This window comes from Mesoplodon bidens (genome assembly GCF_964165515.1).
Source record: "Mesoplodon bidens genome assembly, chromosome: 19".
NCBI classification, from domain to species: Eukaryota; Metazoa; Chordata; class Mammalia; order Artiodactyla; family Ziphiidae; genus Mesoplodon; species Mesoplodon bidens.
Window position 1 is genome coordinate 52,420,677 of NC_138179.1, and position 25,680 is coordinate 52,446,356.

At 53.0% G+C, this 25,680-nt stretch overlaps 1 protein-coding gene across 1 annotated transcript; it reads right to left on the reverse strand.

Moving 5' to 3' along the window:
* Positions 1-10,547: 10,547 nt before the first annotated feature.
* Positions 10,548-22,363, reverse strand: RAPGEFL1 (Rap guanine nucleotide exchange factor like 1). The gene is made up of 15 exons (XM_081217970.1): positions 21,577-22,363; positions 18,662-18,737; positions 17,592-17,727; positions 17,270-17,367; positions 15,108-15,220; positions 14,691-14,858; positions 13,857-13,954; positions 13,636-13,758; positions 12,898-13,076; positions 12,727-12,817; positions 12,097-12,147; positions 11,666-11,753; positions 11,408-11,472; positions 10,974-11,028; positions 10,548-10,722 (listed from the first exon to the last, which is right to left on the reverse strand). Exons 1-15 carry the CDS (start codon positions 22,094-22,096, stop codon positions 10,598-10,600), a joined length of 1,986 nt encoding a protein of 661 aa, XP_081074096.1. The 5' UTR covers positions 22,097-22,363; the 3' UTR covers positions 10,548-10,597.
* Between the last annotated feature and the right edge of the window lie 3,317 nt (positions 22,364-25,680).

Sequence of the window (25,680 nt, forward strand, 5' to 3'; positions counted from 1 at the left end):
CGTCCGCGAACAAAATGGAGGAGGGGGAAAAAGGAGGAGGGAGCAGAGCGCGAAGAGATGCTACACGCATGCGCCCCTGGAAAGCCCGCCCCTTGCCAGGGCACGTAAAGGCGGAAGTGGGCGGGTGGCCGCCATCTGGAGAAGGTCGCAGGAATTTGGTTTAGCAGCTAAAAGCAGGGAGCGCAACTTTGGCTGCGATTAGAATCACCTGGTAAGACTTGACTAAATAGTGATACTTGAGTTCCAACCCCAGAGATTCTGATTTAATTGGTCTTGTGTATGGCTAGGCATCGGAACTTTTAAAATTGCGAAAGTGGTTCTAACATGTTGCGGAGGTGGAGAATCACTGAGCTGAACATCTTTTTGAATATCTTTTTCATCTTTTTTTTTTTTTTTTTGCGCGCACACCCCCCCCCCCATAAATGTCCTTTCCTAATTTCGAGTTAACGAAGAACCCGCCCCAGTCAACCTTGCAAGGGCTCAGTAGTCAAGCTCCGGTTGTCACGGCAACAGAGGCAGGCCTTGTTAACAAGTTATCCTTAACGGCATCTTAGCTGCCTGACTCGAACACCTGTGAACATCCGTCTCCTCTTTACCGGGCCTGGGCTTCCTCAGTTTCCAGAGCTGGGGGTTGGTGCTGCGGACTCCCAGCTGCTTCGGTCAGGGAGAGGAATCCTGTGCCCTCCCTGGTGGGGCTGCTGTTAACTCGGTCCCAGCTGACTAAGGATCCCTCCCTAGTCCACCCACAAAAATGCTTTTACGTTGCAGTCAACCCCATTGTCTTATATCTTCACAATGTCCTTTGGGTCTCTCCATCATCCTTATTTCCGCTGAATCCGAAGTAAGGGGATAGAATTGGGACTTAGTTCTCACTACTTACTGCGTGGCCTTGGGCCGCAGCTACCCTATCTGTAAAATGGGTCTACATAATAATGCCTGTCCCAGCTGTTTCATAGGGTTGTTGGAAGGCTCAAATGAGGTAATGAATAGGAAAGCACGTGATAAACCATACGTCATTATTATTTTTGTTTTTTTTTCTGTTCTGCACCACCCACTAGTCAAGTAAATGTCACAACATTCACTGAGTGCCTGCTGTGGACCAGGCACTGAGCTAGGCATCAGACGATGGCTACAGTGGTGATGAAGACAGAGCCTCTGCCCTCAGGGAACTCACTGGGTGGTGGGCAGACTGGCATGTAAACAGCTGGCTGAGATACAAGTCAGCATGTGATGAGTACCATGGGGACATATGGGCTGTGAGACCTCAGACAAGGGAGTGCTTATTTTCTGCTAAAGAATGGGAGAAGATTTCATAAATGGTTTGAACTCAGCCTGAAGGAGAAGTAGAATTTTATTGCTAATCAGAGAAGGTGGGGAACACATTCCAGGCATAGGGATCAGTAGGTGCAGAGATAAAGATTTTCAGGTATGTAGTCCTATATGCCTGAAGGCGGGGTGACTGGACCAGGGACACACGGTAGATTTAAACTCCCAGCTCTTCACCTCATCTCCATTCTGTCCCCTCCTCGCTCACTATACACTGTGCAGACCCACGTCTTTTTTTTTTTAATTAATGAATTAATTAATTTTTGGCTGTGTTGGGTCTCTGTTGCTGTGCGCAGGCTTTCTCTAGTTGCGGCGAGTGGGGGCTTCTCTTGCTGTGGAGCACGGGCTCTAGGTGCGAGGGCTTCAGTAGTTGTGGCATGCAGGTTCAGTAGTTGTGGCTCACAGGCCCAGTTGCTCCGCGATATGTGGGATCTTCCCGGACCAGGGCTCAAACCCATGTCCCCTGCATTGGCAGGTGGATTCTTATCCATTGCACCACCAGGGAAGTCCCCAGACCCGCTTTCTAGCGCTGCAACGCACCAAGTGCTTCCTCCAGGCCTTTGTGTTGGTTGAGCTCTGCCTGTTCCTCATTTTTCAGGCTTTAGCTCAAATGTCCCCTCCTCAGAGGGCATTCCTTCCTTGCCCACCATAGCTAATGGAAGCCCTCCATTTTTTATCACATTACTCCATGATAAGAGCATCCGCTGGGGTGCAATACAGGAACATCTCACCTAGACTTGGAGAAATAGGTGTAGGCTTCATAAAGAAAGTAGTATCTGAGTGAGACCTGATGGGTAAATAGGAATTGGCCAGGCACAGAGGGTAAGGAAAAGCATTCCAGGGCAGAGGGAGGATACAAACAAAACAGGAAGAATCATGGCCCATTCCAAAAACTGAAAGCATTTTGATGTAGTTAGAGCAGGAACTTATGGGAGAGGCAAGAAATTTGATCGAAGAAGTAATCATAACATCTGACATTTATCAATACTTGCCATGCGCCAGGCACTGTCATAACTTCACATGTCATAACTCATTTATCCTCACGATAACTTTCTGAAGTAGGTATTGTTACCTCCATTTTACAGATAAAGAAACTGAGACACAGGAAAGTTAACTATCTTGTCCAAAAGCACATACATACAGGGACTTCCCTGGTGGTCCCGTGGTTAAGAATCCACCTTCCAATGCAGGGAACACGGGTTTGATCCCTGGTCAGGGAACTAAGATCCCACATGCCGCGGGGCAACTAAGCCCACACGCCACAACTACTGAGCCCGTGCACCACAGCTAGAGAAGCCCACGTGTTGCAACAGACCCAGGGCAACCAAAATTAAAATAATAAAATAAAATAAATATAATAGCGTAGTTAAAAAAAAAAGACACATGGGCTTCCCTGGTGGCGCAGTGGTTGAGAGTCCGCCAGCCGATGCAGGGGACACGGGTTTGTGCCCCGGTCCAGGAAGATCCCACATGCCGCGGAGCGGCTGGGCCCGTGAGCCATGGCCGCTGAGCCTGCGCGTCCAGAGCCTGTGCTCCGCAACGGGAGAGGCCACAACAGTGAGAGGCCCGCGTACCGCAAAAAAAAAAAAAAAACGTAGGGCTTCCCTGGTGGCGTAGTGGTTAAGAGTCCGCCTGCCAATGCAGGGGACATGGGTTCGAGCCCTGGTCCAGGAAGATCCCACATGCCGCGGAGCAACTAAGCCCATGTGTCACAACTACTGAGCCCACGTGCCACAACTACTGAAGCCCGTGCTCCGCAACAAGAGAAGCCACCGCAATGAGAAGCCCACACACCGCAACCAAGAGTAGCCCCCGCTCGCCGAAACTGGAGAGAGCCCGCGCACAGCAACGAAGACCCAACACAGCCAAAAAAGAAAATAAATAAATATATAAATTTATTTAAAAAAAGAACGTATATATGTGTATAACTGAGTTACTTTGCTGCACAGCAGAAATTAACACAACATTGTAAATCAACTATACGTCAATAAAAAATAAATTTTTAAAAAGTTATTAGTCTGAATTGACATATGCTGTGGGTATAACATGCATACCAGATTTCAGTGACTTAATACAAAAAAAAGAATGTAAAATGTCTCAATATTTTTATATTGATTACATGTTGAAATGATATTATTTTGGATATATTGAGTTAAATAAAGTATTAACTTACTTGTTTCTTCTTTAATGTGACTACTAGAAAAATTTTAATTACAGATATGGCTCACATTATATTTGTATTGGACACTCCTCTCTAGACAGAACTAATAGCTTATACTCTATAGAGGGGATGGAGATGCAAGTAAACAAGAGCATGGGGAAACAATCAGACAAGTCAAGAATTTACAAGACATCTGTCCTAGACTTTGAAAAGTCATTGTCATCGAAAAGAAAAGAAGCTGTTCTAGATTAAGAGGCTAAAGAAATATAACAGCCGAATGCAACGCATGGACCTTGATTAAATCCGGATTTTTTAAAGTTTTCTTAAAGATATTTTTGAGGCAACCTGGGAAAATTAAATATAGACTGAATATTAGCTGATATCATGGAACAACTGTTGATTTTCTTAGGTGTGATAATGGTGTGGTAGACCTGTAAGGGAACATCCTTATTCTTAGGAGATTTCTGCTGAGGCTTTTAGGAATGAAATGATATTAATGTTTGCAACTTACTTTCAAGTAGCTTTGGCAAAAGAAAATGTGTGTGTGTGTGGACAGAAAAAAAGCAAATTTAGCAAAATGTTAATCATAGAGTCTAGAAAGATCTAAGTATTCATTGTACTAATCTTTCAACTTTTCTGTGTTTGAAATCTTTCATGATGAAAAGTTGGGGAAACAAGGCAAAGTAAAAAAGGAATGAATGGGACATGAGGAGGTAGAGAAAACCCTTTCAGGAACTTTGGCCTAGAACTGGAAGTAAGGGGGTACAGAAGCTAGAGCGGGTATGTCGGGTGAAGGAAAGCGTTTGTAGGGAGTTCCCTGGTGGCCTAGTGGTTAGGATTCTGGACTTTCACTGCCGTGGCCTGAGTCCAATCCCTGGTCAGGGAACTGAGATCCCCCACACACAAAAAAAAAGTTTGTAAAAATGGAGAGTTGAGAGGGGTTTAAACGCGTAATGGGAAAGAGCCAGTAGAAAGGCAGGGAATGAAAGATATGGTTTATTCTGGTCAAATTTCTCATGCCTGGAGATAGACCCTCTGAGAGATTCAAGATTCTACCCAGCTCTCCCCGTCCCAGGCCTCCTCCCTATTCCCAAGCGTGGTGAGACATAATCTTGGTGGCGACACCTAGTGGATTCAAGGGGCACTGCTTAAATTCTTCACTGTACACCAGATCCAGAGAGCATCTTATTACATCTTATTTATTACACGCTAAATTATTTCCACTTTTTTTTCACTGCTAAGCCAGCCTAGGAGGTGAAACATTATTAAGTAAGCTCATCCTCTCCCCATACAGCCCACAGGGCTCTCTGACCACCTCGTGTCATGAGGGGCAGCTCTCAGCGCTGAGCAATGATGCTCCCATGTCCACACTTTGCCCATCAAACCCTTTGCCTGCTTCAAGGACTGGGTCATCTCTCTCAAGAAGTTTTCTCTCTCTGTTTTTTTTTTTGTGTGTGTGTGTGTGTGTGTGTACTTTTTGGCCACACCCCACAGCATGTGGGATCTTAGTGCTCAGACCAGGGATTGAACCCACACCCCCTGCATTGGAAGCACGGAGTCTGTTTTTTATTTTGGTTGCACTGGGTCTTCGTTGCTGTGCACGGGCTTTCTCTAGTTGTGGTGAGCGGGGGCTACTCTTCGTTGCGGTGCGCGGGCTTCTCATTGCGGTGGCTTCTCTTGTTGTGGAGCACGGGCTCTAGGCACGCGGGCTTCAGTAATTGTGGCTCACGGGCTCTAGAGCGCAGGCTCAGTAGTTGTGGCGCACGGGCTTAGTTGCTCTGCGGCATGTGGGATCTTCCAGGGCCAGGGCTCGAACCCGTGTCCCCTGCATTGGCTGGCGGATTCATAACCACTGTGCCACCAGGGAAGTCCCTGGAAGCATGGAGTCTTAACCACTGGACCGCCAGGGAAGTCCCCCAAGGAGTTTTCTCTTATTGTCCCCCACCCCCCTATCCCCAGACGAGTAGTGAATCTCCTTGGCTGAACTCCTAGAGCATTTATCATCCTGTGTCTTGTCCCCCTCTTACGGCTCCTATTTCAAACAACCTAATTTACTCATTCAGCAAATACATATTGAGTGTCTTCTTGGTGCCAAGTACTGTTCTAGGTTCTGAAGAGTGAACAAGAGAGACTCATGGAGCTAACATTCTGGGGGCTGGAGGAGCAAATACACAAAGAAGAGTAGATGACGTCAGGTAGCAATGAGAGCCTTGAAGAAAACACAGGAGGATTAGGGGAGAGAGAGTGGGGGGTGTGCGGGGGTGGGATCAGAATAGTCAGGAAAGGCTCAGGGGAGAGCAAAGGTAAAATCCCTGAGACAAGAATGAGTGTTATGTGTTTTAGGAACAGTAAGGCAGTCAGCGTGGCTGGAGTGGGATGAGTGAGAGAAGGGAGAGGAGGTGAGATCAGAGAGAGAGAATTTTGATTTTTCATCTAAGTGTTATCAAAAACAGAGGAGCGTTATAATAATCGGAATTGTTTTAGTTGAACTGTAACATTACAGTGAAATGTATAAATCTCAATGGACACACACACACACACACACACAGGTGTAACCACATCCAGGTCAAGATGCAGAACATTATGCTCATAGCAGCACTATTTGCAGTAGCCAAGACATAGAAGCAACCTAAATGTCCATCAACCGATGAATGGATAAAGAAGATGTGGTACATATATACAATGGAATACTACTCAGCCATAAAAAAATAATGAAATATTGCCATTTGCAGCAACATGGATGGACCTGAGATTATCATACTAAGTGAAGTAAGTTAGACAAAGACAAATATCATATGATATCACTTATATGTAGAATCTAAAAAAATGATACAAAGCAACTTATTTACGAAACAAAAATAGACTCACAGACATAGAAAACAAACTTATGGCTACCAAGGGGGAAAGTGGGGGAGAAATAAAGTAGGAGTTTGGGATTAACAGATATACACTACTATATATAAAATAGATAAACAACAAGGACCTACAGTATAGCACAAGGAACTATATTCAATATCTTTAATAACCTATAATGGAAAAGTATATATATATATATATATACACATATATATATACATATGTATACGTACATATATGTATATGTATATATGTATGTGTGTATATATATAACTGAATCACTTTGCTGTACACCTGAAACTAAACACGACATTGTAAATCAACTATGATTCAATAAAAAAAAAATACAGGGCTTCCCTGGTGGCGCAGTGGTTGTGAGTCCGCCTGCCGATGCAGGGGACACGGGTTCGTGCCCCGGTCCGGGAAGATCCCACATGCCGCGGAGTGGTTAGGCCTGTGAGCCATGGCCGCTGAGCCTGCGCGTCCGGAGCCTGTGCTCCGCAACGGGAGAGGCCGCAACGGTGGGAGGCCCGCGTACCGCAAAAAAAAAAAAAAAATACAGAACTTTTTTTTTAAACCAGGGAATTTCCCAGGGCATATTTTTTTAAATTAATTTATTAATTTATCTGGCTGTGTCGAGTCTTAGTTGCAGCACGCGGGCTCTCTAGTTGTGGCACAAGGGCTTAGTTGGCCCGCAGAATATGTGGGATCTTAGTTCCCTCACCAGGGATCGAACCCTCATCCCCTGCATTGGAAGGCGGATCCTTAACCACTGGACCACCAGGGAAGTCCCTGACACAGAACACTATTATCACCACAGAGGGCTTCTTCACACCCCTTCAGTACTCTCTCCCACCCCATGAGTAACCACTATTTTCACTCCAGTCCCCATAATTTTGCCTGTCTTTTAACTTCTCTAAACAGAATTATACAGTGTGTAGTCTATATGTCTGGCTTTGTTTACTCATTATTATGTCTATGAGATTCATTTACACAGGTAGTAGTCATTTGTTCCTTTTTATTGCTATGTAATATTCCATTATAAGAATATACTACAATTGATTTGTCCATTCACCTGTTGAAGGATACTTGGGTTTTTTCCAACTTCTTTATCATGAATATACACCTAGGAATGGAAATGCTAGGTCACAGGTGTGGTGTACATTTAATTTTAGTAGATATGACCAAACAGTATTCCAAACTGGTTGTACCAATTTAGACTCCCGCCAGCAATGTATAAAAGTGCCAGTTGCTCCGCATCCTCACTGACACCTGGTATCGCTGCTCTTTAAGTTTAGCCATACATTATCTGATTTAGGTTTGTAAAAGAGCGCCTTGGCTGCAGGGTGGAGACCCAGCTGGTGGGGTTAAGAGCAGGTTGGAGAGAGGAAACCGAGAGCCCAGGTCGGAGGCTAGTGCAGTCGTCCAGGGAAGACATGAAAGTGTCTGGACTGGGTGGTAATAGAGAAATCGTAGAGAAGTGGACTGATCAGGTTGTGTTCTGGAGTTGTAGCCGCCGGGCCGGGCCGATGACATGAGTGAGGGATGAGGGAAAGAGGCATCGAGGGTGAGTCTAAGATTCTTGCCTGGAAAACTTGGGTGGATGAGAGGACCATTTTCTGAGATGCAGAAGACTGAGGGAGTAACTGACGCAGGATGAGGGACGGTCAAGGGCTCACGTGTAGCTCTTTGAGTATATGATGTCTCGTGGAGCTCAGGCTCTCATTAGAGGCTCTAGATTCTCCACATCTTAGTATAACTGGTAGGTACTGGTTGTGTGCAGAGTGCATGCTGTCTGGGTAGCGGCTAGAGCAGTGGTCCCCAACCTATTTGGCACCCGGGACCGGTTTCGTGGAAGACAATTTTTCCATGGAAGGGGGGTGGTATGGTTCAGGCGGTAATGCAAGTGATGGGGAGCGGCAGATGAAGCTTCGCTAGCTCGCCCACCGCTCACCTCCTGCTGTGCAGCCCGGTTCCCAACAGGCCGCGGACCACCACCGGTCCGCCGCCTGGGGGTTGAGGACCCCTGGGCTAGAGAACGTGCATGCTGTCTACAGTGGACAGATCTGGGTTAGGGGCCCCGTTCTGCCCCCTCGCTCGCCCTGTAACTTGGACCTTATGCTGGGACTGCCCAGCTTCCAGCTTCCACCTCACAGTGTAGAATTAAATGGGGTCACATTTCCATGGCACCTGGAACGCGGAAGAACGAAAACATTCACTCTTGCAAGTCCCAGGCGCTAGGTGGCATTCCTCCCAAGGTTAGCGCCTTTTCCTCTCACCCACTCCAGAACAGCCCAGAGCCCCGAGAGGTGGTTCCCTCTCCCCTCCCTCGGCCTTTCCTTCCCCAGGCTCAAAGAAACAGAATGGAGAACAGCAGGCGGGTTGATTCATAGACTTTTATCAGCTTTTACTCCACCGGGAGGTTTCTGCAATGACAACCGAGCGCGTACAGTACACACGTTTCACTCTGGTAAAGCTGTGGGGCACAGGAAGGCATCCCGGAGGCCCCTGGGCAGCAGCAGGGCAGGCGTCCAGGCTAGGGGCAGGCGGCAGCCGAGACTGGACCAGTGGGCCCCAGGGTTTGGGGAGGAGGAGGAGAGCTGGAGTGACAAGGCTGCTGAGGGGGGTCGGGAGGAACGGGAGGAAGGGAGGCTGCAGGGAGAGGAGGGCACCTCAGCAGGAGCAGGGAGGAGTGGACAGACAGACGTCCCCGTCTGTGAGGGCTGGAGGGGGCGGGACACAGCGCCTGTGAATGTGCTGGGGGTGGGGCGTCTATAGACATGTGGTGGGGGGGCAGGAGCAAGACAGACCGCTGTATAAAAGGGACTGTACAACATAACCTATGATACACTGTGTACATATGATACAAGGCTCTTTCCCTCTTTGAGTTTTAAAAAATAAATGTACAATACCCGAGCTTTTGGTAAAAAATATATACACTCAGAACAGGAACGGCAGCTGCTGTGGCTGCTGTGGCCGCTGCCCCTTCGGAAGGGAAAGAGGTGGTGCCAGAAAGGAGGGCGAGGCTGCACCGGGAAACCTCACACCGTAGCTGCCGGGAGCCCTGCACCTCTCAGCCCTGGAGGCCCGTGATGCGAGACGGAGGGGAGACGGACAGGTAATAAAGGCGTCGCCAGAGCCCGGTTTTGCCTGTCCAGTCTCTGCCGTTTCCTTCCCCACGTTGGGGGGCTGCCTGCCCCAGGTACAGGGTTCCACCCCCCCCAGCTCTGATGGGTAGGACCAAGGGGGAGTCAAGACAGGGAGGACGATGAGACCATGTGTTGGTATCCCCCAGAAGAGCCAGAAGGGAGATGACAACTCCCTGCTTAGCAGTGAGACACCCTAACAGCAGGAGTATGGACAGCAGGCACCCCAACCCTGACGCTGCCACACCTCACCCCACTGCAGTGCAGACGGAGGGTCCAATAGGCAGCTTAGGCCAGTGTTTCCCTGAGCATCTTTTACCCTCTCATGGGAGCCCACCCAGGGACCTTTGGGAGGCCTGAGGGGGGGAAATCCTAAGGGCTGATGGGTAACCCTCCCGTCTGCCGCTTCTCCTTGCCCTCCCGAGCAGCTTCACCCACAAGCCTGGACATGCAGGGCAGCAGAGGAGCTGGGCAGGGAGTGGTGGGGCGGCGAAAGCACCCCCCACTGTCCCAGTGGCAGAGTAGACAAGGGTAGCACCAAACAGAAGGACCCCCTCCCCGGCACACACAACACCCTCCCTCAACTACTAGACGCACTCCTGCTCCTTCAGAGGGGGCGCACACACCCACACCCACACGCACGCACACACCCACACGGACACAAGGTAAATATAATATTCGGGGGTCCAGCTAGGGGGTCACAGCGAGACCATGGAGAAGCCTGGCAGGCGGTGGAGAGGAAGGACGCCAATCCCTCCCGTAACTCCAGCCTGCGAGATGGGAAGGGGGGCAGCTTTCCTGCCTGCTTGGGAAGAGGAGGCTGGGAACCGCATCTCCGGAACAGACCTCTGTGGGAGGGGCTGGGGAAGGAGCCCTCTGCCCACCTTCCCTGGGAGGGCAGGCACCAGCAGAGTGTGGTCTGGGCTTGAAGGAGCGAGGCGGAGAGGACTTCAGCAGGAGGAACAGGCTTATGAGTCCAGGGCTAAGTCCACCCAACCCTTTCCTGCTCCCGGGGACAGAGGTCAGCCGTGGGTTGGGACGTCGTGCAAAGTGCTTGAGGGCCAGGTGCCCGAGGACCCTGGTGAAAGGCCAGCCAGAACCTCCGTTCTTACTGACTATTGGCCTCCAGCTTGTAGGAGAGCTCGAAAAGGAGGTTCTGGTTGTCGATGACCTGGAACTGGCGCACGTAGGCCTTGGTCTGCAGGTGATGTGGGGAGGCCTCCATGTCAAGGCCTGGGGGTGTGAGGACAGGGAGGCAGTCAGGGTGCTGGCCACCCTTCTTCCTCTACACACATACCAGCCAGAGGAGAAGGTGTGGATTGGGACAGGTGTTGGGCAGGAGGGCCCCCGGGCAGGCCAGGGAGAGAATGGAGGAATGACCCATCTAAGGAAATAAACATTTGAGTGGGGACTTCTCCCAGGAACCCTCCCGGCTCAGTCAAAGCTCTACCTGCAACGCTCTCAAAACGCCGCGGGTTACTCACAAAGGGGCCGGCTCCGGTATTTGCGGACGGTCCTCACTTTTTCGGCCACTGAATGCTGGGAGATGACAAGGAATGAGTCCTGAAAAGGGCACAGAAAGATGCTCCCCCTTCTAACGCTCTCCCTCCTCCAATCTCCAACTCTCTTGGTTTAACTCCCTCCAGTCCCCAGCTCTGGAGGGTCTCTAAAGGACCAAAGAAGGGGTACAATAGGGTGCCAGGTGAGGGGAAGGCAGAGTTGCCCCCCCACCCCGAGCTGCCTGTCAGTCTTACCACCCGTGGGCAGGTTGTCACAGTGACACCCCCAGGGAGACAGGAGTCTGTCAGGCAAGCTGGGCGCCATGAGGAAGGCTGTCGCCTTTAGGGGGGATTCCAGGAGAGGGTGAGGATGCCAGCCCTCCCCCACTCATGGGACTGAGGTTGGCAGTGCCACTCACCAGCTTCTCAATGTTCACCAAACCATCTACAAGGGTCTTACTCCCCTCGTGCAGGAAAGTCAGGTCTAGGGATGGGGAGAGAAGCAAATGGGTAAGAGAGGAGGTCCGAAGGGCCTTTCCCCTCCCCCCGACCGCACTCCATCTGGGGCCACTCCTCTCTAGGTGGGCACACACAGAGCTGAGTTCAGAGGGGACGCAGGGTCAGAATGGGGCATGGAGGGTGTGGAGAGAAGAACGTAGCTTGGAAGTGACTCTTACCTTTGAGGATCAGAGGCACGAAAGGAATCACAGGGGGTTTCATCTTGGAGATCACTTCTCGGTAGCTTTTGTGGTTCCTGCAGGGGTCCTAGCATGCCACAGAAGAGGGATAAAGGGACAGACAGGCCCAGTGTACCCCAAAGTCATCCCCCACTCCCTCCCTCAGCCCCGGCCCTAGAAATATCTCCAATCAGATAGGGGTGTGTTTGGGCGTCTTGCTTGGGGCTCAACTGCTCTCCCCTCTCCCCCAGGGATAACAGAGCAGCAATCCTCCCATCTTCCCTCCCAGCGTGGTGGGCAAGGGCGGCCAGGGGTGGGGGGACCCAGGCACTAAAAACCTTGAAAGGGAAGCTTGAGGTAAAAGGTTTATGGGCACAGAAATTCTCTGGGGTGCCAGTCCAGGGGCAGATACAAGAGCCAAACCCACTCACTGTCAGGTTCTCAAATTTGCGGAACAAGTTCTTGAATTTCCCTGGCAGCTTCTGCAGTTTGAAGGAAGAAGAGATGTCAGTCAGAGTCCGGAGCTCCTTGGGTTTCATGGGATCTCCTGACTAATCCCCAGGTGTTAGAGGGGGAAAGGGCCTGAGTGTCTCCCAGGGGGCTGGGAAGCTGGCCGGCGGGGAAGTAGAACCAGCCCTGGGCTGGGTCTGGGGAGCTTGAAGCGGCCCAGAGGAATGAGTTATTCTGGAGAAATGGAGGCCTCTGCAGCTGCACGTGCCACGTACAAGGCCTCACTGGGTGCTGTCTGAAATCCAAGAGCCAAGGCTGCGACCTGGCCGGGACTGCCCCCTCCCACCCCACCCCCCCCACCCCCAGGGGAATCCGCCTCTACTAATCTGCCCTGGAACCGGGTCCCTCAGCCCTGCTGTGTGCCCCGGGGCTGTATTTGCCAGAAGAGGGCGCCTCCTTCCAATCGGCACAAAGGCTCCCCAGAGGCGAGCAGCGGTCCCGGGAGGCCGCTTTGGGGTGAGCCCGGGATGTCAAGACTGAGGGTGGAGGCCAAGACCCCCGAGGTGGGCCAGCACAGGTGGGAGGAGAGGAAAGGGAAGAGGTCTCATCACCTCCCAGGTGAGCCTCAGGCGGCTGACCGCGGCGTTGTCCAGCCCCATGACCAAGGCATAGAAGGACAGCAGGTCCTGGTTCTGCTTGCAGCTGCGGGGGCAGGAGGCGGGGTCAGCGGGGGGCGGGGGGCGGCTGGCCGTGGCCTCCCCCTCCGCGGCCGCCGCACTCACATGGCCGCGATCTTGATGAACTTCTTGAGCAGCTGCGCGCGCTTGCCCGGGGCCTCGCAGAGCAGCACCTCGGTGGCCACCCAGTGCGTGACCTCGCTGCAGCGCTGCAGCAACAGCTCCAGGTTGGCCGTTTCCCGGCGGCCGCGCTCCCCGTGGAACACGTAGTCCACGAACTCCAGCTGCACCCGCGGTGGCAGGAGGGGCCGCCAGGGCGTGGAGAGTGCGGGTGGGAAGAGGGCCGTCGAGGCGCGGTGAGCAGGGTAAGGCAGGAGGACGGGGGCGGGAGGGGTGGAAAATAGAAGGAAACCGGGACAGGACAGGATGCAACGGAGAGGGTGGAGAAAAGACAACCAACGTTATTAACGCTCTACCATCTACTGAACACTTACCCGGCGCCAGGCGCCTGAACCATCTGATCGACATTACTGTCCTTACCTTATTTTCTAATAGTGAATATTTTACAAATTCTAACCGTGGGTCAGGTTCTGTGTAAGCAGCAATTGGATCCTCAACCACCCAGGGAGGGGGGCGGGTAAGGCAGGGTGTTTCCTCTCTCTTTGCTTTTTTTTTTTTTTTTTTTTTTTTTAAGATAAAGGGAACAAAGGCTTAGAGAGGTTCTGGTGGCACATTGCCCCGGGGCATGCTGCAAGGGAGCGTTCCTAACCAGAACTTTCAGCCCAGAGGCTGCCTCCCTCCGTCCCTCCGGACCCTCAGCCCAGCTCCGGCCTCAATCCCCACCTCGTGCACACAGCGGAACAGCTCCCAGTGGAAGGCAGTAAGATGGTTGGCGACGTCCTCAGGCTCCCCTCGGTGGATCTCTGTGTCTCCAGGGGAGACCTGGATCTCCTCGGGGAGGGGCACCTGGTGGCAGGCAGGGACATGGGGCTGGGCTTCTGAATTTCTGCTCCCGGCCCCTCTCAGCCCTCCCTCTCAGCCAAGGCTTGTGAAGGAGTTCTTACCAGGGCCTCATAGCTGTCTCGGGTACAGGCGAACAGGTGGCTGTTGATGCCCAGCGTGGTGAAGACACAGTCTTCCGTCGGCTGGAGAAGGACCTTCTCTGCAGGAGAACGAGCTGCCTTGCCTCAGCCCCGGCCCCTGTACCCTCACACACCCCAGCCACCACCGCTGTCCCCTCCAGAAACTCCTAATCCTGCCCAGACATGTTCTAGACTAACAGGACTCACTCATATCATCACCAGATTATGCCATATTTATCTGACATTTTTCAAAAAATGAGTTCTCTTGCATTTATAACCTCCTTTTGGCTCCCAACCTTCTTTATAGCTCTTCTCTTAGTCTATCATCCCTGTGACACTGGGAAAGCAGGAATTTTTTTTTCTGAATTAGAGGAAAATAAGGCTATGACTACATTGCAGGGCTTTTGCCTTCCTACCGGGATTGGAGGCCCACCCTGTGTCTTTGGCCTCAAAAACGTAGCATCCTTAGATGCTCGTGGAAGTTAAAGGACAAGATCCCAATGTGAGTAAGAGGCAAGCACCCAGGGGAGCATCCAAGTGTCCTGGACCACTGCTTCCCCAACTTTAACGTGCATAGGAATCAACCGGGGATCTTGTTAAAACGCACATTCTGATTCTGCAGGTCTGGAGTGGGGTCTGAGATACTGCATTTTTAGCAAGCTCCCAGGTGATGCTCATGTGTCTGGTCCCAGGACCACACTTGGAGTAGCAGCCAGGGCCTAGAATTCAGTCTTTACTCCTGCCCCAAGGCACTGGGCTTGTGAGTTTCTTTTCTTGTGCCCCCCGCTCCCCAGCCCAGCTCCTTCCGACCCTCACCTCCTGAGGAGGCCACAGCTACCAGGATGAGGGAATCCTCACGCCCCGCAGGCTCCTCTGAGTACTGCAATTTCTCCGTCACAGAGCCCAGAATGTCCTGCACAGATGCTGAGAGGCGGCTGCGTATGGTCACGTAGGAGTGGTCAGGCATATAGACCCGGCAGAAGACTGGATAGAGACCGGGAGGTGGATTTTCACCAGTGGGCAGAACGGCAGCATCAGCACAGTTCCCTCCTGGGCACCCCTGTTCCCCACCCCACCCCAACCTGAAATTGGTTGGCCTCTGAAAAATATGCTGTGCAAAGGACTGGTCCTATGACACAGGGAGACTCCACAGAGGGTGCCCGAGATCCGGAGACCCCTCAGGGCCCCTGGAGCCACTAAGGAAGCCCTGCCCCTCCTACGGTCCACACTCACTCTCATCGGAGCCCCGGAAGGCCACGCGGGTCTGCAGACAGGAGTCTATCCGACGGAAGTGGCGGAAGAGTGGCTTCACCTGCTTGCTGGGCAGCTGGCTCTCGTCCGGGATCCTGGTGTGGACACAGCTGGGCATCAGGAAGTCCTGCCAGGCATACTGCATGCAAGGCAGGCAACATCCATCGGGGATATCAGAACTGGTCAAGGATGCCCCGGCATCAGGTTCAGAGAGTGGTGAAGGGGGTAAGAAGAGAGGACAATGGCCAGCATGGGACAACTGTCTGAATGACCCAAATCAAATGCCACCTCTTCCGTGAATTCTTCTCTATCCATCCCACCCACCAGGAGAGGTCACCATTTTGTCTTAATAGCTGTAGGACATTGGGCTAATGTCTTATCTCTTTTACAAGATTGAGAGCTGACTGAATTTTATTTTCATCCTACAGGTCTAGCACACTGCCTGGCACATGGTAGGTGTAGGTCATCAGCTGTTTGCTGAATTTTGCCAACAAGAACTTCACAGTCTGGGGGACTTCCCCAGTGGTGCAGTGGTTAAGAATCCGTCTGCCAGTGCAGGGAACACGGTTCAAGCCCTGGTCCGGGAAGATCTCACATGCCACAGAGCAACTAAGCCTGTGCTCCACAACTACTGAGGCTGCACTCTAGAGCCTACGAGCCACAACTGCTGAGCCCGTGTGCCACAACTACTGAAGCCCGTGCGCCTAGAGCCTGTGCTCTGCAACAAGAGAAGCCACTGCAATGAGAGGCTCATGCACCTCAACAAAGAGCAGCCCCCGCTCGCTGCAACTAGAGAAAGCCCGCGCGCAGCAATGAAGACCCAACGCGGCCAAGAATAAAATAAATTAAAAAAAAAAAAAGAACTTCACAGTCTGGGAGGGAGACAGACGTGCATACAGCTACATCTAACACGAGGCAGGAGGTGTTAGGCGATATAATAAAGGTACGAGAAGAGTTACGTTGGTATGGGGGAGGGACAGCTACTGCTAAAAGATGCCTTCACTGGGAGGATGGCATTTGACGTGGACCTTGAAGGACAACAGGAAGAGAAGGGGGTGGGAGGAGGGCACGCTGGGGTGAACCACATAAATGACAGCAGGAAGTTGGGAACACAAAGGTGTTCATGGAATGGTGGGGCGTATAGGGAGTGTCACGGGTGAAGGGGGTTGTGGGAGATGAGATGGGAAGGATGACCAGGAGGCAGAAAGAGAGAGTCTAGGATGTTGCAACTTTATCTTGTAGGCAATGGGGGGCTGTGGATATTTTTGGAACGGAAGCACAATGTTGTCAAGTTTGAAAGCTCTCTCTGGGGTCAGCATAAGAAAGACGCAAAACCATAAGCTGAAGCCCTGGATGGGAGGCTGTGGCGATAATCCAGGTGAGAGATAATGACGCCTAAATGAGGGTTATGATGGTGGGATGGAGCAGAGAGAAGCTGAAAGGGCTGAAAAGATGGAGGGATGGATGCAGTAGTGTCCTGAAGCCAGCTCACATTGGTTCATGAAAGCAGATGGTTAAATTTGGGGGAGTTTTGCCAACTGGTTTTAAACATAGCCATTCAAAAATTAATTATACATAGATATGTAAACTTACATATATATAAAATATATAATTATATATAAACATATATATATATATATATGTTTTATAAACTTACGGCCAAATTATTACCCAAAAAGTAGTTTCCTAGTTGTTTCACTACCTTTCACTCTTATCTATGCTCTTCAGGTTAATAAACAAATCCAAACGTCTGTTGGACTTATATGGTGAAGATAGTACCTAATGGCCTGCTACGGCACATCTGTTCCCAACTTCACATTCAGTGATGTCATACTGGTAGCGTGGAATCAACCACAGTGAGAGAATTTACACCATGGGAATCAGCAAAAGCTATAAACCAGGGCTCTTTTTCCTGAAGAGCTGATTGTTCAATATTTATCAGTACACCATTGGATTGACAAATAAATGGATGGGAGAATGGACCCCAAAAATGACTGGAGACAGTGCTTTGTGCTACTCTCCAGTAAGAGAAAGGGAATGAAATAAAAGCATCTTGGAGCCCAAAGGCCACAGGCACCCAGCCCTGTAATAGAGGAACAAGGGGGATTTCTTTCCTGTCCCCTCCCCCAGCCTATTCCCCTCACTTTAGCTCCACTGTTTCCACAAGCTGGTGCAGCCTCAGTGTGTCCTCTCGCAGGTCCTGGTAAAGGGACTCATCCTTCATAATCAGCAGGTACAGATCCTGCAGAGATGAGGAGAGAGAAGGTGAGGGCAGGGGTCTCAAGCATCACTCTCTGCAAGGGCGGGGCAGGGTCTCCATGCCTTCGAGCACAGAAGAACCGTACATGCTAAGGCTCACTGGCATCATTTCCTTCCAGGTACCCAGCTTGAGAAGTATGGTTCCTTCAAAGGGGCCCCCTTCCAGAGCAAACAGCCTGCTCACCCACCTTCTCATCCCAGGCCCACCTTGATGATGCGGCCAGCCCCCTCTTCCTCCTGCAGCAGCCCCTGGTAGGTGTCCAAGAAATGAAGGAGCATGGCTAGACAGGCCTGCTTCCGGCCAAGCCCCTCGGGGCCCTCCATGCCTCCTGCCCAAACAAAGCTGACCCCTAAGTTAAGAAAAAGCCCTGGGCAGGCAGACCTGAGGACGCGGGAAAGGGGTATGGGAGGCAATGGGAGGCAAGGCTACCCCTAAAAATTCTCTAGGTTTGGGGCCACGGAGAAAGGGGCTCCAAGGGCCCTTGGAACCAAGACCACCTCATGCCCCAGCCCAGGTTTTTGCCAGAGTAGGTAGGGATGGCACTCACTTGACCACATCCAGCTCCTGCCCCTGCCTGTTTGAATTTCACCTGAGAAAATTCACTAGCAGCTACTCTGCCTGGACCCACCCAACCCCTGATCAGCCCACAGCCTGGAGCATACAGCAGGCTGATAAAGGCCAATGGTGCTAAGCACAAGCCTGACCATACTTCAGTGTAAGGCCTGGTGTTTCTAAGAGAGCCTATGATATTCTACTCACTGGTCTGACGTTTACAATTAGGTCCGAGAATAACTTGGTGAGAGGCCCTATGAACAGCCCAGCCAGTGGCTTGTCTCTAGTAGACCCTACTGAAGCACGGCCATGACCTGATGTTTACATCAGACCCTGTAATAACTCACTGGGCAACCAGATGTTTAGAGCAATAATTCAGTGGGGAGAGAGGCACTCTTCATAGAGTAATAACACCTTACATCTATACAGGGCTCTGCAGTCTCCAGAGCACTCCCACATCTGCTGTCAGAATGGTCTCCACAGCAGCCCCATAGAGAGGCAGGGCAGGTGCTATTTACCCCTGTTTTACAGAAGAGGAAACTGAGGCCCCAGGAGGTTAGGTGAGCTGCCCAAGGTCACACAGCTGGTGAGTGAATGAATAACCTGGAATTGAAACCCAGGTGTGTTTTCTAGGGAAGAGCTTAGACCCTCACATCACATGTCGGGTGAGGGGGGTGGCTCCCTCCTGACCTCCCCTTTTGCAAACTCCACAAAAGGATATTACTGGTGTAGCTCCTGCAGAAACTTCTCCGTGGGAAGGAAGAGAGAATGGGTGAGGACGATGTCATCCAGCAGGATATCTGTAGAGAGCAATTGCCACCACTGATGTCGGGAGGGCACTTCCAGGACCCAATTTGACACTCACCGCCCCCTCTCTTGCCTCCGAGGGCAAATTCTCTTTAGCCAGGCTGGAGCCCCAGCCACCTGCCCAGTCACGCTCTGCACACACACGTGCGCGCACACACACACATGTGAAGGTTCTGGGCAGCCCCTGCGGGAGTGGGGTTGCCAGCTGCCAAGGCGGCTGGAGAGAAGGAGGGGGCGTGCTTGCATGGCCACGCCCACTTCTCTCCAATGTGTGTGGGAAGCTGGTCAGTTAAGACACCAAGCTTGAGATCTGCCTGAAAAAAAGAGGAAGAGGTAGCCCCCAGAAGTGTCTCTAGACAAAGAGAACTTTTAAGCACAGAGGTTAGGGTCAGCGTGTGTGTGTGTGTGTGTGTGTGTGCGCGCGCGCGTGTGTGTGTGTGTGTGTGTGTGTGTGTATGTGTGTTCCTCCGCCCCTCCTCACTCCCTACCTAACAGATCTGAGTTCCAACTAGGCAGGTGAGAACCAGCCCCATTCAAAGGGAGAGGGAGCAACTGCCATCTCTTTGATCCCAAAGCCTTTAAATAGAAAGCCTGTGTCCTCCGGATGCCCAGGGATGGAAGAGTTAATGATGGAAGGGTGGAGGGGAGTGGTTCCTTACACCACCCTTTCCCCCTCCACATCCCCATCTGGGCCTGGCTCAGCCAGTCAGCCAGGTACAAGGTCGCCCTGACTTGCAGCCAGCCCTGGGGTGGGGCAGGGCAGCCTGGCACACACAGACAGGCAGGGTTCGGGGAGGGAGCCAGGTGTCCTCACCAGGACAGGTTAGGGCCAGGTCCCCAGGTACTGTCCCAGGGCAAAACCAAGGCTTCTGATGGCCCCCGGCTCACCATCCCCTGGCCTCCAAGTCCAGCCATGAAGGTGGAGCCGGAGAATGAACACAAGATCCCCTACTTCAACTACTTCATTTCACAAATGAGAAACTGAGGCCCAGAGCTGGGAGGGACCTGCCTGGAGCTGGAGGAAGAACCCAGACTCCTGAGTCTTTGTTCTTTTCTCACCATGCCTGAGGCGAGCAGAGCGTCAGAGTGCAGTGGGCAGGTGGGGCTGCTTCGCCGTTTGAGAGCCTTTGGTTAGTTTGGGGTACCTTCTGTAAGCCCCCTCCGCCCACACGCCCTGGGAGGGAACCGAGATGGCTTAAGAACATTGGTTATATTGGAGAATATCAGAGTGGCAGGTTAAGCTGATTCTCATTCACTCTGGGACTGCTTTGGGGTTCCCCAAAGCAGTTAATCTGGGGATCCAGCCTGCCAGTCCAGATAATACGGTGACAAGCAGTTCAAGAGTCCTTCCCCGGGGGAGACTGAGCAGCGTCTGTGGCACCAGGCCCCCGCCCCTGCGGAAGGGGAAAGACAGTTTTTCCCTTTTCCTCTCTGCCCAGTTTTTAAAGTGAGTCTGAGCCCCCCAGCCCTGACCCTCAGCTCCAGGGCTGGCGACGAGGAATAGGGATGCCCAAAATCTTTCCTCTACTCTTTATCTCACAGGAGAGCTAAACAGAGCAAAGGAAGAGGAACATGGGGGCAGAGTGGGGGAGATGCTGCTATGGGGGCTACAGTTTGGCGTCTGTCTCTTCCAAGGCAGGCTCTGGGCCAATGTACAGCCTCCCCAGGGAATGTGTCATAGAGACATAGGGTGTGTGGTGTAGGCGGGAAGTTATGGTTAAGAGAGCTGTGTGTGTCTGATATTTTTCTAATTAAATCCAAAAGGTGTCAGCTCCCCAGGGCAACTACAACCTGAGCCAAGGAGAGTAGCTGGGTGTTGAGAAAAATCTAGGGGAGTGGAGCCCCATTCCACACACCTGGGTTAGGACTCTCTGCAAAGGTCTGGGAGTAAAGCATGAAACCCCATCTTTAGGCCCTCAACCAGAGCTCCCAATCCTCAGACCCTGCTGGGCTTAGTGAAATGCCGAGAGCTAGCCCTAAAGACCCTCCGGTCTTCTACCTCAGCCACTAACCAGCAATCTGAGGCCTCAGTTTCCTCAGAATCCCCTTAGTAGGGGTGCTGGTGGGGAGTGGCAAAATAGCATCATCATTCAGGGAATAAGCCTCTCAGGGTGCGGTTATTTTTTAAAGAGGCCATGTGCTGAGGCCTGCCACCGGAAGGGTGGGAGTCAGAGAGGTTCAGACCCCCCGGGATGCTGCAGGGCCCTGATGTCTGCCTAGCTGCCTCTCCCCCAACAAATATCTTCTGAGTCAGCCCCCAACTAGAATACCTCCCTCCCCCCAAGCTGCTAAGGACAATGCATCCCTTTGCCGGAGCCCAAAAGGCAGCTTGGGCCGTGTGCCTGTCTGGCACTGCCCCACTGAGTGGGCCAGCCCTCTGCTCTGGGGCTTCTAAATGGAATCGGGGACTCCTGGAAGGTCTTGTGGGGCTTGGCCACCTCTAGGGGGCTGCACTGACTGGTCTGGGCGGCTTCCATCTTAGTGTATCAGGCCTTAATTTTGGGCCACAGAAGGAGGTAGTCAGCATCAGGGACCCATGAGGGTCTAGATGAAATGTCCAGGTGAGAGGAAGGGTGGCTTAAGGAGAGAAAGGGGGTCAGCTTCTTCTGCAGCCGTGGATGAGGCTGCTATAGGGAGGAAGGTGGCACTGCCACTTCTCTGCTGCAGAAAGGTCTGTTCCTCCCATAGGCCCCCAGCTGACCACTCAACCCCCCCGCCCCCGCCACGCCGAGGCTCGGCATAGGGCAACCCCCACCCACCGTCCAAGGGCAAAGGAAGAGGAACCAGGTGGCAACCCCCTACTCCGGGATGGATGAGCCAGCCACCCCTTACCTGAGGCGGCGCTGTCCCTGGTGGCCCCTCCGGCCAGCCGCTCCAGAACCCGGTTCAGAAGATGCTCCGGCCGCTCGGGGGCGCCCAGGGGGGCCCAGGGTGGGGAAGTCAGAGGCTCGCCCGGGGACAGCTCGTCTGAGGAGTATGAGGAAGGGGAGCGCAGGGGACCCCCTCCCCCGAGAGGCCCGGGCCCCGGCACCTCCTCCAGCTGCAGCCAACAGGGCCCCCCGCTGCCGAGATCCTCCGCGACCCCCGCCGGCTCTCCTCCGTCCTCCTCTGGGGGCGGCTCCAGACCCGGCTCGGCGAGGGGCTCCCGGAGGAAAGCTGGGAGCAGTAGACGAGACACGCTCTGACGCCGCTGCAGCGGCCGCGGTCCCCCAGCTAGACCGCCGCCCCCGCCAGGTCCCCCACCCCCTCCAGGCCCGCCGCAGCTCCCCGGACCCCCGCCGGGACCTCCCGCCACCGTTCGCCCCGCCAGCTGCGACGTCTGCTTCTTCAGAAATTTCTCCAGCGGCTTCATGCCCCCCCCCCGCCCCTCTGTTCGGGGCCGCCGGGGGACCCAGGTGTCCCAGGCACAGGCGGGGGGGTGGGGACACGGTGCTCAGAGCCAGAGGGTCAGAGCGGAGGGCCGTGCCAGGCGCCGGACTGGGGGCCAGAGGTGCCCGAGGTGCCCTGGCCGGAGTCCAGTGGCCAGGGACCGGGGGAGGTGCCAGAGGGAAGGAGTGCCCGCTCTTAGTGGCCCCCCATGCTGGCCGCAGCGCACGCGGCCCGAAGGGTGGTTAGGCTGCGGGGCCGGTGCCCAAGGCTCTGCGCTCCTGGGCCGGGCTGCGGCGGCGGAGGCAGCGGGCGGAGTGCAAGGCTGAGAGGACGCAGCGGCGGCGGCGGCGGCGGCGGCGGCGGCGGCGGCGGCGGCGGCGGCGGCGGCGGCGGCGGCGGCTGCGCTCCCGGCCCGGAGGAAGGTGGCAGAACTGAGACCGCGCCCCCTCCTCCAGTCCCCGCCCAGTCCCCTCCCCTACCCTAGATGGACCCGCCCCCTGGGCCGCGCCAGGCTTCAACTTGGGGCTGACCGCGAGGAAAGCAGTAAGGGCTGACTGGCATTGGGTTCAGAGCAGACGCAGACATTAAGGACAAGGGTGAGGGAGTAATTTACCAATGGAGAGGGGGTTCCTGGCTCGAGGCTTACGAGGACTCTTGGTATCATTGCAAAGAACCAGGCTGAACCTTGACTCACCTACCTGTATTCAGGTGAGGCCTACAAAAATTGCTGATTGGGTGTCCGTCAGTCTCGATCTCGATTGTGTGCTCTGCTGCCATACTCACTGGAATATGTGGTCTTTACCTTGCTTCTGTAAGAAGGGATGGGAAGGCCTCGGGTGGATTGGCATTGGAACTGGGGGCGGTACCTATCTGCCCTTTCTGGTAGGGCACCATAGGTGGTGAGGGCCTGGCCTATGAGAGGCAGGTACTGGCAGGCAGGTAGGAGCCGGGCAGGGAGCAGCAGGTTGTGGCAGGTCTAATTAGGGTGAAGAGAAGAGATGGTAGGCAGGTGGAGGAGGAGACCAGGGGCACAAGGGCACCTGAGCCTACTGGCAGCAGGAGAAAGCAGAGCCCTGGAGATGGGTGACAAGCTCTAGAACTGCCATCCAACAGCATCAGGCATAGAGAGCCCCTCCAGAGGTGACATAACCATGGAGTGGGGAAAGTGGTACCGAATTTGCACTCCAAATAATCCTTATTCTGATCCTAGGCCCAGAGCATTCTGTCCCTAAGGGTACACTGTCCCAGGAGGAGGGGTGTATAGAGACACGCGCAGTGTAAGCACAAGGTTAAGGTAACAAGGTGGGAGAGTAGCACCAGGCAACAGACGGGTCGAGGCTCCTTGGACAGTGCCCCACCTCTGTTTACCGTGCACGGACCAGGCAGGGACAGGAATGCTAAAGGCTGGGAGTGGTGGTAGAACTGAATAGGGTGTGTATTACACATGTGTCACTGTGTGTGCTTATCTGGTCCTACGTGTACAAGAGCATGTGTTCACAGAAATAAAGCTTTGCACACCCATCTGTTTGTGGATTTGCAAAAAGGAACAGGAAAAAAAAAGAGAGAGCACAGTTTTGGCTAAGAAGCTAGAATAAAGATCAAAGTATCAGTTTCCTGGACCCACTTTATTGGATACCCTAATATCCCTGGGGTTAAGAGGGGAAACTGGCTGGAGTGGCTTGGCGCTCCCCAGGCATTTTATGAACCAAGTAAGAAGAGGGGAGGGCTCCACTCCCAGCACATGCCACAGTTACCAGATTAAACTGGTTGCCTTGGTAACGTCCTCTCTGGGCAGGATTTGGGATTGTCGGCTAGGAAGGGGGAAGAATTGGGCAGTGTGGAGGGTGTAGGGGCTGCAAATAAAAGGGTCAAAGAGACTTCTGGAAACTGGAATGTGGGGAAACAGGACCTCAGCACCCTCCAACTACTCAAGGATGTCAGACATAGACTAAGTTCAAGACCTTGAATCAGAGAGGAAAACCAGCATCGAGTTATGGTCCTCCTAGAACAGCAGTGGTTCTCACCCCAATTGCACACTGTAATCCAGGGAACTTTTCAAAAATACTGTTCCCCAGGCCACACCTCAAATCAATTAAATCAGATCTCTGAGGTAGGGCCAAGGTTTATGGTATTTTTTTAAAAGATCCCCAAGTGATTCATATAGCTAGGGTTGAAACTCACTGCCCTAGAGGGACAACCCAACCTAAGTGGGCTGCAGATGCTGGGAGACAACTTGGGGATTCTACGTCCTTGGCTCTTCTGAGTCTCCCACAAGGCCTGTGCGTCGACCTTGTGGGGAGGATTGTTGGCAGGGCATCTACACTCCATGAAGAAATAGAGGGAGAGAGGGTGGTATATTAACACCTGTGAGGAGACGGAGGCAAAAAACTGTGAGAACCCAGCCCATGGACTTCTGGAAGGGGATAGGGCAGGGTTACCTAAGGCTGATCCGTCTGCCCCTTAACACTCGCCTTCTTTCTGCCCACTGAGAGGCAGGCCGGGAGGGCAGAGAACCTGGGGGCTTTGCTGAGCTTGAGTTTCTTCTTGCTGAGCTGGTTACCAGGGCAACAGAGAGAGCAATGGGCTCTAACTGCAGGACTGGAGAATCAAGAGGCAGGGGTGAGGGGGCAATATCATGCTCATTCCTCCTGCCAGCAAGACACCCCCAAGGCTGGCTGGCATTCTTTGGATGACCCCAAGAGATCAGGCCCATAGTTACCCATCACTCTGCAGGGGAGAAGGTAAGTAAACTGACACGAATCGAAGAGGAATTAGGGCTGAGGGTCAGAAGAGCCCACGGCTCTCCGGCTGTGGCAGCGGCGCCGAAGGGTACAGGAGGGGGTCCCAACGGTCACCTTGAGATGCACCGCGATGCCCACGTCCCCAGTGTACAGACGTGAAGGCGTGTGGGACCCAAGGACAGATGCTGCCAGCTCCACACTGAAGCCAACCGCTTCCCCACACCAGGGGTAGCCTCTGTAGTCGACTTCCACACCACCGAGGATCTGGAGGATCTGGAGGAGGAAATAGTCCACTCAAAGCTAGCTACCCAGTGGCCTAGGTAACTGGGAGCATGGGCCAGAGTTGGCCTTTCAATTGCCCCTCTTCTTTACTTGTACTGATGGGAGCCTCTCTCTTAGACTGTGGTCCTTGATACTTCAGTGCCAGCGCAAATTTTCAAGAGGACAGCTAGCTATTTGCATCTTCCCCTCATCCAAGATCTGGTACAGTTGTATTGACATGTGGGGCATCACCCTGGGAAACTTACTTGCCAAGCACAAAGGCAGGCATGAGGGTTACTAGCTGTTCGTGTAGGTAAAACAACATCTCACTAGTTTTTGTCCCTTGCGCTTCCAATCTAAGAGACTGCACATCCTGGTGTCTATGTGGCAATGGGGTTAAGAAAATTAATAGGGAGTACAGTCACTTGTGGCCTCATAGGGGTCCTCACCTCTCTGGGCTTCCATTTCACAATTCTGAGTTGGCTCAAGCTGGGACTGTGACTCTAGGGGATCAGGGGGTCCCCTTCCCTCCCTCCCAAGTCAAGACTCATGCAAAACACTGGCA

Bases quoted from the DNA above. Each gene is read 5' to 3' on its own strand.
- RAPGEFL1 (XM_081217970.1), bottom strand. From the start codon at position 22,096: ATGAAGCCGCTGGAGAAATTTCTGAAGAAGCAGACGTCGCAGCTGGCG. The intron at 17,368-17,591 runs GTGGGCCTGGGA...TCATCTCTGCAG, and splicing joins GGGCTGGCCGCATCATCAAG to GATCTGTACCTGCTGATTAT. The intron at 12,818-12,897 runs GTGAGTGCGGCG...CTGCCCCCGCAG, and splicing joins TTCATCAAGATCGCGGCCAT to CTGCAAGCAGAACCAGGACC.